Source organism: Salvelinus fontinalis, chromosome 39, assembly GCF_029448725.1.
Source record: "Salvelinus fontinalis isolate EN_2023a chromosome 39, ASM2944872v1, whole genome shotgun sequence".
NCBI classification, from domain to species: domain Eukaryota; kingdom Metazoa; phylum Chordata; class Actinopteri; order Salmoniformes; family Salmonidae; genus Salvelinus; species Salvelinus fontinalis.
The window spans coordinates 9,383,341-9,399,437 of record NC_074703.1 but is presented as its reverse complement, the minus strand read 5'-3'; the positions used below and the strand labels follow the sequence as shown (position 1 = coordinate 9,399,437).

The following is a 16,097-nucleotide window of genomic DNA, read 5'->3' as shown; positions in this document are numbered from 1 at the left end:
CTGTATTACAATAAAAACATAGAAAATGAGTAGTAAAATGAGTGTATGACTATGAAGGATGAGGCTATATGGGCACTCCTGAATGAATGGTACAGTGGGGTATAATTGGCTTGCCTTGGACGACAAACTAATGTTTTTGGTTTGCAGGTCATTCACATGTCCACTAGATGGCAACATTAACTTGGAGAAAAACATGTGTATGGAATGTCCCTGCAGCAAAGTAGGCTCTTGTCTCGTATAAGCCATGTGTTCATCCACGTGAAATGTGTGTAAGTCAGAGGAGGCTGGCGGGAGGAGCTATAGGAGGACGGGCTCATTGTATGGCTGGAAGGGAATCAATGGAACGTATCAAACATATGGAAACCACATGTTTGACTCCGTTCAATGTATCCATTCCAGCCATTTCAATGAGCCCCCCCCCCCCCCCCCCCCCCCCCCAACAACCTATAGCTCCCCTCAACAGCCTCCTCTGGGTATGTATTTTTCTCCATATGATATTAAAAAGTAGGCCTACATTATGTCATTGGCTATTTATTAACAATCACATATTATCCGACTAATGCTTACTCACATTTGGCCAAGCAAGCATTCCTACTATTCTTTGACAAAGACTTTAATACACAACGACAAAGACTTTAATACACAACATAGACAAGAGTACAAGCATTTGATTTGCCTAAGAAAGCACACAATGCTTGACGTGTCAAAAGGAATAAACAAGCAACAACAACAAAAGCAAAAGAAGGCTTTACGCACACTCGAGCGCATGCCTGCATTCCTCCTCTCCATTACAAATATTTATTTAATAAGGATATAAAAACGTTTTTGTAGTAAAACTGGGCGGTTCAATGATTGGCTGTGTAAACTTTGGGTCAGTCTGATTGGTCGGAGAGATCTTTGCGAATGTAGGGGCTTTGAGGAGCCTTCAGGAATGTCTTTGAATGGGACTGGACTTGCGCTGCATCGGGCTAAAAAAATGCACACTTAAACACGGGGTCATAACATTGGATTATCTGTCTGTGGATATACTTGAAGTTCTCTGTCATTAACGGAATTAACAGCTGACAAACGTATGCCACTGCTCAAGGAGACCCAGATTAAAAGCCGGGAGCAGGTCTGTTTCGCTCTGTGTGTGATCTGTCAAATAGTTTTCATCCAGCATTTTACTGGAACCAATGAAGTTTTAACTGACTACAATTCAACTGTACGATAACAGTGCCGTTATCATATGCCCCTATCACTGGATATAAAGGAGCTTTACTTTTTATTGTAAAAAAAGTTGGATTTATTTATAGAAAACGTTTTATCGGATTTGTGCCCTAGAGGAGAAACGAATAACAGGAGTACCCAAAGTGAGACAAGAATTACACGTGCACACCAGACATGATGATCTTTGCGTCCTTGTTTCTCGCTCTTGGCTACATGGCGAGCTTTGCGCACGGGTGCCAACTGCCTACCGAGTGGCGTCCACTGAGTGAGGGCTGCCGTGCGGAACTGGCGGAGATCATTGTGTACGCCAAGGTGCTGGCAATTCACCGGGAGCAGTACGGCGGAGCAGAGGGGCTCCACAACTCCTTGCCATTCCCGTACGGGTATGGTTATGAGGGCGCAGAGGAAGGGTTGCTCTACTCCGCAGAGGTGGAGCTCATGTGCGACCAGGCGTGGGGCAGCATGCTGGAGGTGCCGGCGGGGTCGCGCCTCAACCTGACAGGGCTGGGGTACCTGTCGTGCCAGTCTCACACCGTGATGGAGAACTACTCCTATATCTTCTTTCTCCGGTGAGTCAGGATGACCTGGTGAGTCAGGATGACCTGGTGACCGGGAACCTGTGTACATCGCACAGAATCACAAATACATTTAAAAGAGTGTGATGCATCATAAACACACAAAAACATGACATAGATTTTATAGCATATAGGCCTACAATATTTAGCTCCTCTATCCTCTCCTTTCTGGATGCACTGGGTGATATAATACAGACTTGAGCCCCTTTAGGGGTCACATTTTGACCCTATAGGAAGCATGCACTCAGTCACTCACAGTGTTTGTTTGTTTGTTTGTTTACCTCCTACAGGATGGATGAGAACTACAACATCCTGCCCCACGGGGTCAACTTCCAGGATGCCATCTTCCCAGACACCTTAGAGAACCGCCGTACATTCTCCAGCCTGTTCCAGTTCTCCAACTGCTCCCACAGCCAACCCCTCCAGACCTTCTCCCCAGAGTGGGACCCCCAGGAGGACAGCAGGGTAGGACCACTCAACACACTGTATCCACTGTACATAATGGGGGGGGGGGGGGTAGAGAAAGAGGGGGGAGGAGTGAGAAAGGGAGATGGAGGGGAATATGGGTTTGAGAGGGGGAAAGAGAGAAAGGGAGAAAAATAGAGAAAAGGGCAGATGAATGGAGTGGGTGAAAGAGAGAGAGATGAAAGATAAAGAAGGGAGATTAATTTTTTTTTTTTTTTTTTTTTACCGTTATTTTACCAGGTAAGTTGACTGAGAACACGTTCTCATTTGCAGCAACGACCTGGGGAATAGTTACAGGGGAGAGGAGGGGGATGAATGAGCCAATTGTAAACTGGGGATTATGGAGAGAAAGGGTCCGGAAAAGAGAGATGAGAAGGCAGGGTAGTGTCCTCTGGGCCTGAACAGCTGAAAATAGAAGTGCTACCTGCTTGTAAAATGGCAACAGACACCCACACGTACACACATGCATGCATCCTGACACACACCTACCGTACACACACACACATACAGTTGTGTTGCAGAGCAGGGTTGTAACTAAGGCCGGTCATGGAACATATTAAACTCTATGCTTTACAACCTTGTTACCCCTGGATACAGCAGATGTGTGTACATCTGCAGCAATCATCTCACTGACCTTCACACAGTAACACACAGACACAGACAGTCACCTCTGAGCCACCATCATCCTCAGACACTACTCTGTTGTGTGAGGTGTATTGGCATGTCTCCTTAGCTATAGATACACAGTTAGAGACCCCCTCCCACAGTTTAAGAGTCAGACACAGAGACCGCACCAACACACCTGCCCAGCTAGCCGTGTGTTTGTGTGTGTCTAGGTCACGCTGCTTAACTAGACTTTAACTTGACTCTGAGATCAAAGCAGTCATTGATTAAGTCATGTGACCTCCTCTGATTCCCTAGGTATGATATTAATGTCAAAACACACTCAGCCATGCCCAACGTTCACTGGACCAAAGACTGTCGCTGACCTGGTCACATGCTCATAGTTATACCCCTTCGGTGTTCACAACATACTAGTAGCTTCACTTGACCATATTTTTTATTTATTTATGTAACCTTTATTTAACTAGGCAAGTCAGTTAAGTACAAATTCTTATTTACAATGGCCTACCGGCCATTGGCCTACCGGGTTAACTGCCTTGTTCGGGGGCAGAACGACAGAGTGTTACATTGTCAGCTCAGGGATTTGATCCGGCAACCTTTCAGTTACTGGCCCAACGCTCTAACCACTAGGCTACCTGCCGCACCATATATATGGCTTACACCTACGTACCCATTGTTTTCAGACCTGCAGACACTGAAATGGAACGGGGTCTCTGGGAGACTGGAGAGGAGGGATGATGCCATGTGAAACCTCAGAGGTACAGTGGTCAGGTCTTCTCCTCTTCCTGTCTCTATCCCAGAGAGCCTGTACTACGTTGATGGAAGACTTGTGACACACCGGGTGTCGGGTTTCTGATGGGTTAACAGGTTGAGAGGTTAGAGGTTATGGGTTAAAGACACTCTTCGTGGCGTGAGCCCAGGTGCAGGGGTTGCAACCTTACGAGGGGTGTGTGTCCATGTGGAGGAGCAGATGTGTGTGTTGTCAGAGTTTACGCTATAGAAATATAGACAAAGTTAATAGGAGAAAAACAGGCTTAAAAATGATACTACAAACCCTGTGGGAACTGTACAATGGAATCACAGCTCACACACACCCAAACACACACACGCAGTGGTGTAGTGGAGGGTAAACGCAACACACACACAACCACCTGCGTGTGTGTTTAACGTGTGACTGAGGTTCTCTCCAGTGATGTGTTGGGCAGATGGAGGTGGTTAGTTAGGGAATGGCTGGGAGAGGCTAGGATGATGAGGCTACAGTAGCTCTGTCTGCTCTGTAGTTTTCCTGTGGGAACGCTGAGGTTCCAGATGGACATCCCATGCAGGCTGGCCCTGCCGGAGGGGAAGGAAAGATGAGAGCGCCTCCACTTACACCCAAACCCCCAATTAGCACTCGATTAAACCCCTTCTTATGCACTCCAGAGCAGTTCCGGAGCGCCGAAACGAATCCATGGACACTTTGTCCTCAGAAGTCCTTCACTCAGCGTTCTCTCTTAAGACTTCCTCTCCTTTATTAGAGAGAAAAGCCTGCAGGGGTTGATAAACGACAGATAAATAGAGACCAGTAAGAGAGAGAAAGAGAGAGGGAGGGAAGGACGAAAAGATAAAGACAGATAGGAGAGAGAGAAAAGAGAGCAGGGGAAGATAAAGAGACTAGAGTTATAGGGAGATGGAGAACAAAGCTGGGTCTCTCATATGAACAAATGCCCCGTACCTCAATGCTTCTCCAGCCTAAATGCCGGATCACCTTTAAGCATCTTCATTACAGTCAGTGTGTTCTGTGAGTCAGCTCTGAGTCACTACCTAATGTCAGGAACTGTAGTAACAATAGTGTAATAACCCTCCCTTTCTAACCCCTTTTAATGGAAGTTTCATTTAGTTGAATTCAGTCACAGCAATGGGAAATACTTTGTCATCTAATGCACCCTAGCCTTCTTCCCTAGGGCATGGAAATATCAAATTAGACCCCCCCCCGCGCAACTCCCCCACACATGCTCTCAGTGGAGTATTCAGTGTGTACTCTGCCAAACAGAAGGACAGTGTATGCTCCATACTGTGGCTGCCGCACTGTAACTCAAGCAGACCTGCATGTATACATACCAACCAAGATCCAAGGCGGAATTTGACGTCCATCCAGGTAGCCAGGAAGTCGGGAGAGGGCTTAAAAACCTTCCACTAGGGGCAACGGTGAGCGTTGTGGGCGTTGTGGATGGGGCGTTGTGGATGGGGATGGTGGACGGGAGTAAACTGTGAGCTCTGGCTCCAAGGGTCGTGTGTTCAATCCCAGTGCAAACCTTAACCCTTAACTTAATCATTCAGAATGAATGCCTAAATGTAACTGTTGTTGTTTCTTTTGTCACTGTAACCCTATCCCAAACCTAACTGCCAAAATTTGACGTTTAGATACATTTCTAAGTGTTATGTTAGGAGAAACGGGAACAAACGTTGGAATCTGAAGTCAAATTGGTAAAACAGTGAGATCTTGTTGCACATTCAGTCTCACACACACACACACACACACACACACACACACACACACACACACACACACACACACACACACACACACACACACACACACACACACACACACACACACACACACACAGTTGGATTACTCACACACACAGACGGTGTTTAGATGAAGGTTTTACAGCTGCTCAGAGGCTGTGAGAATGAGGACCTCAGTTCAGGTCAGAGGGTAGACTGCTGTGTGTGTTTATGGGTTTGTGTGTTGCTCGGGGTGCGTGTGTTTCTGTGTGTGTCTGTGTGTGTCTGTGTGCTGGTGTGCCTGTTTCTCTAAGTGGTGTTTACACAGATGATCCTCCACAGCAGGCAGGTAACACCCGGATGTTTTGACAGGTGGTGCTAGGTATAGATGGGTGGATGGTTGGGAGTTAGCTTTGGATAATGTCCCAAAGTACCAGGTCTCTAGCCCCGCGACTAACATGGTACACGGCGAGGGAGAGTCGTGACACACTGGTCTGGACAGGAGTCCGTTTGTTGGTGCAATATTCGTCCCCCCAAAAAATGATGCTTTGATAGTTTTTTTTCCTGGGGGGTTTAGACCCCTTCATTATCAACACATCGTGCCGAAAACATCAAAACAGCCTTTCCAGACTCTGAAGTCAGAAAGACTGAGTTTGGTTTCAGGCAGACTACCAGGTCCCTGGATTGGGTGCAATGTTCCCTCTAAACTGCGCGTGTTTGCGTGGCCGCGCATCTCCTCCAGGACTGCCGTGCAGAAGAAATGCCAGACGGCACAGAGAAGCAATAGAACTTCACTGAGTTCACCACATTAGTTTGCACTATATAGAGAAGAAATGCCAGACGGCACAGAGAAGCAATAGAACTTCACTGAGTTCACCCCATTAGTTTGCACTATATAGAGAAGAAATGCCAGACGGCACAGAGAAGCAATAGAACTTCACTGAGTTCACCCCATTAGTTTGCACTATATAGATCAACGCTCATTCTGTGATTGAATCAACATTATATCAGACCCTTTTCAATGAAACAAATCAAAACAAATCTAACTTTGTAAGATTGAGTCTGTTATCTTGTTGTAGGCAGAGCCAGAGCGCAACGAAGTAGAATTCTACTGGCAGGGGTAGCCCATGAGCAATCAGTTCAGATCAGAGCACAGAGCCATGGTGTGCACATTCGTTGATATTCTTTGCTAGTTAGCGAGTTACTAGCCTAGTTATAGATAAGTATAGGTAGCAAAGGGGGGGTACTGCTTCCTACAAGAGCACAAACGTGTGGGCTACATTCCAAAACACAATACAATGCAATTTACAGCCATCTATTTGTCCCATGGTGTTACAGACCAAGTAGAGAAAAAAAAGTGTACACTGCTCTTGCTAGTATCATTGCTCTTTATTATTAAGCTTTGCATATCGACCTGAAGGCCTTCGTCAGAGTCGAGGGAAAATAAACATGAAAACTTACTTGATAGGTTGATGTCCTCGTTGAGGTTTTACGGACGTGGTTTAATACGTTTTATGTACGCACGTTATTCGAATACTTATGAAATGCACATTGGTCTATTTGGTAACACATATTTATTTTCCCTCGACTCCCACCCCATTCAGATGCATTGAACGGTTGTGTGTGGAGCAATCTCTACGTAAGGGTGCAAATTAATACTAGCAAGAGCAGTGTGCGGGTTTCTTATTTTTTCTCTCATGTTATTCAACTGTTACCGTGCACCTGCAACAAAGACAGTTCAGATGTGGGAGTGCCTTTTGAATTTTGAGTTACAGAGCAAGTAAAAAATCATGAATTCATGTCAATCACTTCATAATGTATAAACGTTTTTAAAAGTCTAATTAAATGTAGGCCTGAATTGAACACCACATATTAGGCTAATTTAGGCTATATCATAGAAATCACAAGCTATTTCCATGTGAAAATGTTATGGGATTTGCTCCATTGGTTTTGTTGGTAGGCCTACATTATAATCGAGTAGCCACAATAGCTTATTGGCTACTGTCTAAAACGGTAAAGGTACTGTAAGTGTTCACTGTAAATGTGCGGCGGAAGTTGCACAAAAATTCTCACAACGTTCAAGTTTCCACTCACAAGACCTAAAATTTGCTCAGTGCCCCAAAAAAGGTAAGGGAACGTTGATTGTGTGGTTTAGTTTTTCTGAGGTAAACTATCACTACACTCTAAAAAAATGCTGTGTTGTTTGGTAACCCAGCGCTGGGTAAATATTGAACACATGCTGGGTTATCTTTACATTTACATTTACATTTAAGTCATTTAGCAGACGCTCTTATCCAGAGCGACTTACAAATTGGTGCATTCACCTAATGACATCCAGTGGAGCAGCCACTTTACAATAGTGCATCTAGATCTTTTAAGGGGGGGGGGGGGGGGGGGGCAGAAGGAAAAAAAAATTTACCCAGCCAGTTGGGTGGTGTGAATATCCCAACATGTTGTTTTGTTTGGATTACCCAAACATTGGTTAATTTAACCATCAGTTGGGGTTTTATTCAGTTTTATGTTGGGTTGAACCAGCAGCTGGGTATGTTATTTTCAGGAGGCGTGGCCTATTAGGGGTGTGTCTTTCAGGGTTATTTTTTGGCCACCCGTGAGAGTAAATGTCATTACAGTTAAAATGTCAATGTTCCTTGAATATATTTGCACATTATGTTCTAATATACAATTAACAACATTATTATTATTTACATATTGTAACAAAGTGGTAACTATCCAATTATATAACTCAACTCATAGCTACAGAAGTGTCATTGTTCAACCTTAACATGTGATGACAATACAACAGATGAACCGGAATTACATTTACCCTCACAGGTGGCCAAAAACAACTTCCTAAAAGCTACGACCCTACTAAGCCACGCCTCCAGTGTTCTGATCTGACCCGGTGGGTCATATCTCAATAACCCAGCATCAACAACCCAACTAAGTGACCCAATACCTGCAACCCAACATTTGGGTCATCCAAACAACCCAACATTTTTTAGATTGCACACTGTCCGCACATTTAACAGTTGGTACTCTAGTACTGGACTTTAGGAGTTACAGTATGGAAGAGATACATTATTTTAACTATTCTGTTTTTCCTTCCAGATACCACTCTTTGTTTAAAGGGAGATGGGATGCTTGTTAGGGCAGAATGGGGCCCTCCGCAATGCCGACCTGTAGCCTAACGTAGCATTAGGAAGGGAAGTCCCACAGAGAGGTCTCGCCCTGCCAATGAGCTGGAAAATTGTGGCCTCTCTGAGCTGTCATAACTCCGGGAGAGATGACAGGGTATTGTACACGACAGAGGCACCAATGCACCTTGATTCACTGGAGGAAGATAGGAGGAGGGGGGGGAGAAGAAAAGCACCAGCCAAGGAGAAGTAACTAAAGCGGTGGAGTTAAACGAACAAAAGGAACACACACTGATGGGAAGATGTCACTGGGGCTCTCACGCTCTCCTCCTGATGCCAACCGACAACATACTAACTGGCATGCTGTATTCTGCCCCGTGTTTTCTGAATACCCTCAGCTCAACGTCCCTGATGCGCTATGCTCAGATAAATACTCAGAGACTGATCTCACAAATTGAGTGTCATGCCTTTTGAAAAGGGTGGGACACAAGTATCACTGAGTTGTACACTAAAAAGTTCACCAGTTAGTGCACCCCATTAAAATGATTAGGTGAATGACACTTCTGCTAATAGATATTCCAATCCAATGTTGATTTAATTTCTCTCTCTCTCTCTCTTTCTCTCTCTTCCCCATCTCTCTTCTCTCTCTCTTTCTCTCTCCTCCCCTCCCCTCCAGCTCCTGTGCTCCTCGGTGCAGGGGGCTCTGTTCGAGGAGGAGGAGAAGAGCAGGAAGCAGCAGGAGCGCCTGGGCCAGCTGGAGAGGAGGAACAGACAGCTGAAGGAGCGCGTCCGAAAGGTGAAGCGCTCCCTCCGGAACGCCAGGAAGAGCCAGCGCCGGGCGGAGCAGGAGATGCAAGGGCTGGAGGAGAGGCTGAGGTCAGCGGAGAGACGGGCTGGGCACCACCTCAATTCCATCACACAGGAGGCTACGCCCAACAGATTCCAGGAGGCTGTGTTACACCGCACGCCACACACACCGCTTTAGCCTCTAGACTGGATGTTGTTAAAGACTGCTGGGCAGTCTCTCTAATTTCTGTTGTTCACAGGCACGCACGCATGCACCCACACACACAAAATACTAATTTAGTGTCATATTCAGCCATATATACTGTAGTTCCTACACATATTACATAGAGAGGGCATCCAGTAGCCCTCGAATAGCAGACAGAGGGAATTAGTATTAGTGAATGACTAGAGAGAATGAGAGAGATATTGTATAGTTCCTATTAATACACAGCACTGTCAGCACTATCATACAGCACTATCATACAGCACTATCATACAGCTGATGGATAGACAGATGAAATGAATTTAGAGTGAGTATATGATGAGTGAATGACTAGAGTGAATGAAGAAAGTGAGGTTACTTTCTGGTAGGTGTGTCTGTGGGCATTTGTTCCATGTGTTTGTCTGTTGCTGTCCTAGTGTCAACACCACCAAAGAGTATGTCCATGAGGCATTGGAATCATTATATATGAATGTATTACTGAAGCTGCATATAAACTCTAATCAGGCATTACTAACGCTTGGGTGTTTTATTTCCAGATTACACAATCTGTTGTTTTTGGCCAAACAAACTAAACACAAACTAAAATTCCATTCTTGGTAAAGAGAGAGGTAAAGAAAAGAGAGAGTGGAGAAAGAGAGAGAGAGTTGTGGGTTGCTGTTATGGGCTCTTCTTAATGGGTTTCCCTCTCTGCTCCAGGCACTGCGGGATAAAGCCAGATGTGCCACCCCCACAGAGACACACACACACACAGTCTTTTCTCCCCTCCTCCTTTGCTGGAGTTTGTGTCCTAAGACTTGAACCTCATCACGAAGACCCCTACAACCTCAAACTTCATCTGGGTCTATGAGCAGAGGAAAACAAATACCTGCAACTGTAGGGGACAACACACTCGACACGCATACACACACATGCACAAACACAGATCCCCCACTCTTCTATAGTCTGTCAGTCTATGCTAGGGACACAGAGCAGAATGGAATGTGCTTATGTGCTTTTCTGGGCAGGAGAGAGGGAGAGACAGCAGGACTTTATTGAAATATTTATTTCATTCTGCCTTCAAATAACCCCTGGATCACTGTTGATCTTATTGATGCTCTATTAGTCTCTGGACTGGCCCTGAGAAAAACACAAATGCCTTAGAGACAGAGAAAATGGAAAGGAGAGAGTGACAGCAAAATGAATCAACAGAGTAATACGTTTCACAGATCGTCACCTGCATACCAGTTTAGATCCATCTACAGTTAATCAGATGGACCTGCTGCCCGCCATGTTCTAGAAACCAGAGATGAGGAAAGTGACAGAGAAGAATGAGGGAAAGGATGAGGAGGTGAAAAAGCAAGACAGGAAGACGTGATGGAGTAGGAAAAGCAGGAGAACGAGGAAGGAGAGAAAGATCGTTCTGGCTGACGTTTCAGTATATCCCATCCATTGTAGGCCCCCTATGGAGCCTACGTAGGAGAGAGAGGGAGGGATGAGAGGCTGTGTATCTGGGTACAGAGGAGTGAGAGAGGGAGGGAAACACTTTAAAAGGCAAAAGGATCAGTGAACCCCAAACCTCGGTCAACTATCCACCCACACCATGACCACTCATCCAACAACAGCAGCCCCCCCCACCCACACTTACTCCCACTGAGTGGCTCAACTCGCTCTGAGAATGTTATATTGTGCGTGTGTCTAAGTGTGTGTGTTGCTTTGAGTTTGTTAACGTGTATGAGAGAATGATCTCCCTGAGCATTCCTCTGGCCAGCCCTGAGCACACGACAGACGGAGAGAGCGGGGGGGATGATGTAAACAAGAAGAATGGGGAGGAATTTGCACACTACTCAGAGTCCAGATCCATTGTACAGGTTCAAAGGTCAATAACCGTGCGAGAGGACAGAGGCTGACGTGCTGGGAGTGAGTATGAGGGGTGCTTAATGTGGCTGCAGTTTGAAATGGCCCCCAATGCCAGAAGAACTACAGGGCAATCTCAGACCACTTTCACCAATTAAGTCCCAACAGCACTTATCTGTAATTACTATCATACCTTAACCCAGGAGCAGCTCAACAATGGAAAAAACAATTACAATCACACTTGGCTATAAGTGGCTAGTTCTAAATATATTAGTGAATTAACAGTAATTTGTTATACAATTAGAAATAATGTGTATTGGGAAAACAACTTTGATGCCTGAGGCAATTGTTCGTGGAATGTTTTGCGAGCATGTAGATCAGGGTCTTCACATTCACTCAGACACACAGGGTCATAGCTGGACCTGAAGTGGGTGTGTGAGAGTAACATCTGGCCCTACATCTGCTAAACGTCTGTCAAATGTGTCTGATGTCTGTTGAGCATCCGGGGTGTGCGTCGTCTGTTTGAAGTCAGGGTGTGTGTATGGAAGGGTTATGGAGGGACACGACTCCTTTCTAATCTTTCTCTGGTCGAAAGGGAAATGGTCAGGGGTCAGCAAACAAACCAATTAGAAGTGGAAATCAATCTAAGTGCAAAAACAAACTTTGAATGGCTTAAAGTGTAGCAATCCCTGCACACACAGACACACGGAGACGGTTGCTCTATGATCGTTCAGGGTTTATTTCAGGAGAGAAAAAAACAAACAAATCAGTCATTCTGGCTTCTGTCGTCGTCATGGTAACTGATATGTGCACATGATTGTCGAAGGCATCGGATATACAAGCCCCATAACAGAAGGTTATCACAGCACAGTAAGAGTGGCAGGGCAACTCACTCTGCCACACAAAATGGAAGGAGGTGTCTGCTTAACGAAGTAGGACGAAAGTTGCCCCTTACCACACTGATACAGGGTAAGATATTTTCTCATCCCCCTAATGGTTTAGGTTCAGATCGAAGGAGGATGTGCTGATCCTAGATCTACGGTTGTAAGTATCTATTGATTAAGGTTCAGATTTAGGGAGGATATTTTGATCCGAGATCTATGTTTAAGTTAGTATCTAATGGTTAAGCTTTAGATTGATGGAGGGTATTCTGATCCTAGATCTGTGGTTAAGGGGAACATCTACCAGGAGTCGTTAGTGAGAGACCGCCACACAAGATGGAGATTTGTTTTGGTCACATGCAGAGTAAATATGGCCCATTCCCCGGGCTCTGGACCTCACAGGAACCCACAGGGAGATGCAGTGGTCCCCAACAATACTCTGCTCTCTATGGACACATTGATCTTCTTCTTTAGATATAGATAGATATAGATTTTTTTCTCATGACAGTTGATCATGGGCATGTGTTTAGGTGTGTTGTGATGCCTGTTGCTATAGTGTCAGTGAGCAAGGGGGTAAAGTGGACGACCGATGACTTAGGCAGATACGTGTAAAAAAAAAAACACAGCTCCATAACAGTGGATGTCGTATCAGTCAAAGCTTCAACGTTTACACACATTGCAAACTAAAGCCTGAGTTTACTTTTACATTTAATTTTTATTTATTTTATCAGATATTGTTTATAATGCTGATGGCGTTATCTCCATGGTAACTCTGTAGATGGCAGTTACTGAGTGTTTGGTACAGTATGCTCTGAATATCGTGGTATCAAAGCCCAGTATGGTGTGGGATGGAGGGGTGAGGGGGGCTGTAGCTCATTTAAAACACATTAAACATTCCAAAGAAAATACAATCAACCCACCCCCACGTCGGCACTGCACAACATTCGCAAAGGTTATCTTAAAAATTATCATTCACAACTTATTTACAAGACATTTCCAACAAATATATTCATTCATATCAGAAAACAAAATGCTTGCCTCAATAAAAAATAAATAAACAAAACAGACCCCTAAAGTAAAGTCTACCCACCCCCTAAAAGAATCCAGTCCATGACATCACTCTTAATGATGGTTGACCCAGCACCACGAAGCCAGGTAATAATACTGCATTATGACCCCTATATGTAGGCTATATGCATGTTGTGTCTGGCCATAGTCTGGTTAGGGGACCCTGATGTCGTGAGCGTAACAGTCCCAGTGTTGGGTGAAACTTCTACAGAATACAGTGAACTGGTCTTAAAGAAACTAGAAAGAAAAAGAGAGGGAGGGAGGGGTGGCACAGAGAGGAAAGGAGAAGGCAAGGGGGAGAGAAATAGAAAACATCTCATCTTCTGTCACCTTTCTCCAGATTATCAGAGTTCAGCCCTTAGTTTCAAAACAATCCATTTCTCAGTGGGGATCGGCCAGGGTTATAGGTCTAGCTCATAGCTAACCATCAGTTTTTAATCAGGTATAATCAGTTTGTCCTCATGTTCTCTGTTTCAAGACTGCTTTGGCTAGACATTACAATGACATAAAGGGATCGTTGAACTTGCATTTAACAGAGGCAGACCACGGGACACTCTGTAGACAAATCTGTGCTCCCGAGCGGTTTCTACAGCAACAAGGGTCACCACGGCGCCCAGTCCAAATCCCTGAGAACTTGTGTACTGGGTGCCGGTTGATGATGTCATCATGATGATGGCTCTTGTGGTGAGGTCATGGCTTTGTAAAAGGGATGGGGGTAGAGACAACAGCTCCACCGTCTTGGATCCTGGGAAACTGATACTGTAGGTCAGGGGTTCCCATGCTTACACTACACTACAGAAATGGCTGCTCTTCTACATGGGCTTTTTCTGAGGCCCATTTGGAAGTGCCTGGTTTCCCACCTGTAGCCCCTGATCTTTAGGGTGGGAAACCCCACATGTAACTGGTGATGGTTAAAACTAACAGCACTCTCCAACTCTATCCTAAACCTGCAGTGCGTTTCATAATATACTGTATATGCGTCCCCTATTGGGTGGTCGTTATGAAAGTCTTATAAAGTAAGACAATAATTAAACATAGTGCATGTTTCCCTTAACAAAGATGTTGTACAATGCTCTGACCCCATTTTGGGTATTTTAAAACTGTTTACATTCTCTATTCTCTGTCTGATAAATTCCCGTAGATGAGTTGTCTAACTTGGTGGCTGTACACACATTATCTACGTCTGAAACTGTGTCCAAACCTCATGTGCAAATAGATAAAGCGCTTACTCATGAAACATCACTCAACAGTCTTATGGTACTTTTAAAGCACGTCTTAAACATGGACGCAAACAAAAAGAAATCAACATGAACATGGAAAGAAATTGCAAGAAAATAGAAATGAAAAATAATCCAGTTGGTAACTGTTAACCCAGAGGATGAAATATAGAAAATAAACAGAATTTTAAAAACTCACAAGTAGAACCTTATAGAAGATGTAGGAAAAACTAAAGGGAAATTGAGTTTGACTGACATAGACAACGCCCAATCCGACGGAAGCTTCTGAAAACACACCCACTTCACTCATCATGGTCTCTGACAGAAACAAACACTCAAAGGTAAACCAATCAGTAATGCTCTCGGAGTGGGTGTGGTTCCACAGAGTCGACACAATGGGCATGTCCAAGGTGAGTATGGCATGTTGTTATTGGTGCAATGGGTTTAAAGTCCTCTGCTCTCCCAGTCCTGGGGGAGGGGCAGGGCGGGGGGCAGGCTGGGAGGGGGTAGTAGGGGTACGGTAAGGAAAGGGAGGGTGCGGTTTTCGCCCCGCTCTCTCTCTCTCACAGCGCCGTAGCCTCCCAGCTGGTCCCCCGCGGGACCTGGCGTCACTTAGTCTCTGTTAGTACTGTGGCAACAGCAGAGGGGTGGGGCCGGGTGAGCTCCGTCCCCCCGGAGGGAGAAGAGGAGGCTGCAGTTGCCAGGCTGCAGGGGGTGGGAGTAGCTGCGGCACCTGGGGGGAGAACAGAAGCTATGAACACACAGTCAGAACTAACAAACTGGTAGTTGGTGTTTACTAGTTCATGGTGTGTGTGGATGCATACATGTCCACTTACAGTCCTTGTGAGGTGAGTCCACAGAAAAGCTCTTCATAATGGCTGCATTAGGGTTCTGGCTCCGAGTCTGGCTTGGACTCGGAGAGGGTTGAGTAGAGCTCTGGCTAGGGGTCTGGTTGGTCGTCTGGCTGGCCAGGTTCTGGTTGGCCTGGTTCCTTTGGTTCTGCATCTGTGCGGCCCGGCTGTTAGGAGGGTGAGGGTGAGAGCTGTCCATGCTGTGGCCCATACTGCTGCTCAACTGCAGTCTCCTCATGTGTCGCACCACTGCAGTGGCATTGAAGGCTTGCTGGAGAGAGAGAAAGAGAGAGAGAGAAAGAGAGAAAGAGAGAGAGAAAGAGAGAGAGAGAGAGAGAGGGAGAGGGAGAGAGAGGGAGAGAGAGAGAAAGCGAGCGGGAGAGAGAGAAAGCGAGAGAGCGAGAAGAAAGTGAGAGAGGGAGGAAAGGGAGAGAGAGAAAGGGAGAGAGAAAGGGAGGAATGGAGAGAGAGCAACCAGTATATGATTTATAAAAACTACATTAAATAAGCAATCACTCAGACACACTCGGACACTTGAATGACACTCAGACATTTATTACCATACATGCAAACGTACCCTCCATTTGCTCTTAGCAAAGTTTTTTCTGATCTGTCTGCTCACAGACTCGTGGATGTTCTTGCAGAGGGCTGTGTCCCCAGCGATCCTGAACACACACACATACACACTCATGTGGGTATTATGGGATCTTAAAGTGTGTGTGTGTGCGCGTTTACGATCAG

At 45.4% G+C, this 16,097-nt stretch overlaps 2 protein-coding genes across 3 annotated transcripts in view; one reads left to right on the top strand and one right to left on the bottom strand.

The window, feature by feature from the left end:
* Positions 1-868: 868 nt before the first annotated feature.
* LOC129838712 (coiled-coil domain-containing protein 3-like) lies at positions 869-10,016 on the top strand. Its single transcript, XM_055905858.1, has 3 exons — positions 869-1,778; positions 2,075-2,249; positions 9,174-10,016. The coding sequence occupies exons 1-3, from the start codon at positions 1,384-1,386 to the stop codon at positions 9,480-9,482; spliced, it is 879 nt and encodes a 292-aa protein (XP_055761833.1). The 5' UTR covers positions 869-1,383; the 3' UTR covers positions 9,483-10,016.
* Positions 10,017-12,060: 2,044 nt separating this feature from the next.
* Positions 12,061-16,097, bottom strand: part of LOC129838245 (calcium/calmodulin-dependent protein kinase type 1D-like) — a 62,613-nt gene continuing 58,576 nt past the window's right edge. For both annotated transcript variants that reach the window (XM_055905061.1, XM_055905062.1), the window contains exons 9-11: positions 15,934-16,021; positions 15,342-15,627; positions 12,061-15,238 (exon numbers count right to left, since the gene is read on the bottom strand). In XM_055905061.1, coding sequence (XP_055761036.1) covers positions 15,114-15,238; positions 15,342-15,627; positions 15,934-16,021 — 499 coding nt within the window. In that variant the 3' untranslated portion in view covers positions 12,061-15,113. The remainder of the gene's footprint in view (positions 15,239-15,341; positions 15,628-15,933; positions 16,022-16,097) is intronic.

Coding starts and splice junctions, on each gene's coding strand:
- LOC129838712 (XM_055905858.1), top strand. CDS start 1,384: ATGATGATCTTTGCGTCCTTGTTTCTCGCTCTTGGCTACATGGCGAGC. Junction 1,779..2,074: donor TCCTATATCTTCTTTCTCCG/GTGAGTCAGGAT, acceptor TACCTCCTACAG/GATGGATGAGAACTACAACA. Junction 2,250..9,173: donor ACCCCCAGGAGGACAGCAGG/GTAGGACCACTC, acceptor CCTCCCCTCCAG/CTCCTGTGCTCCTCGGTGCA.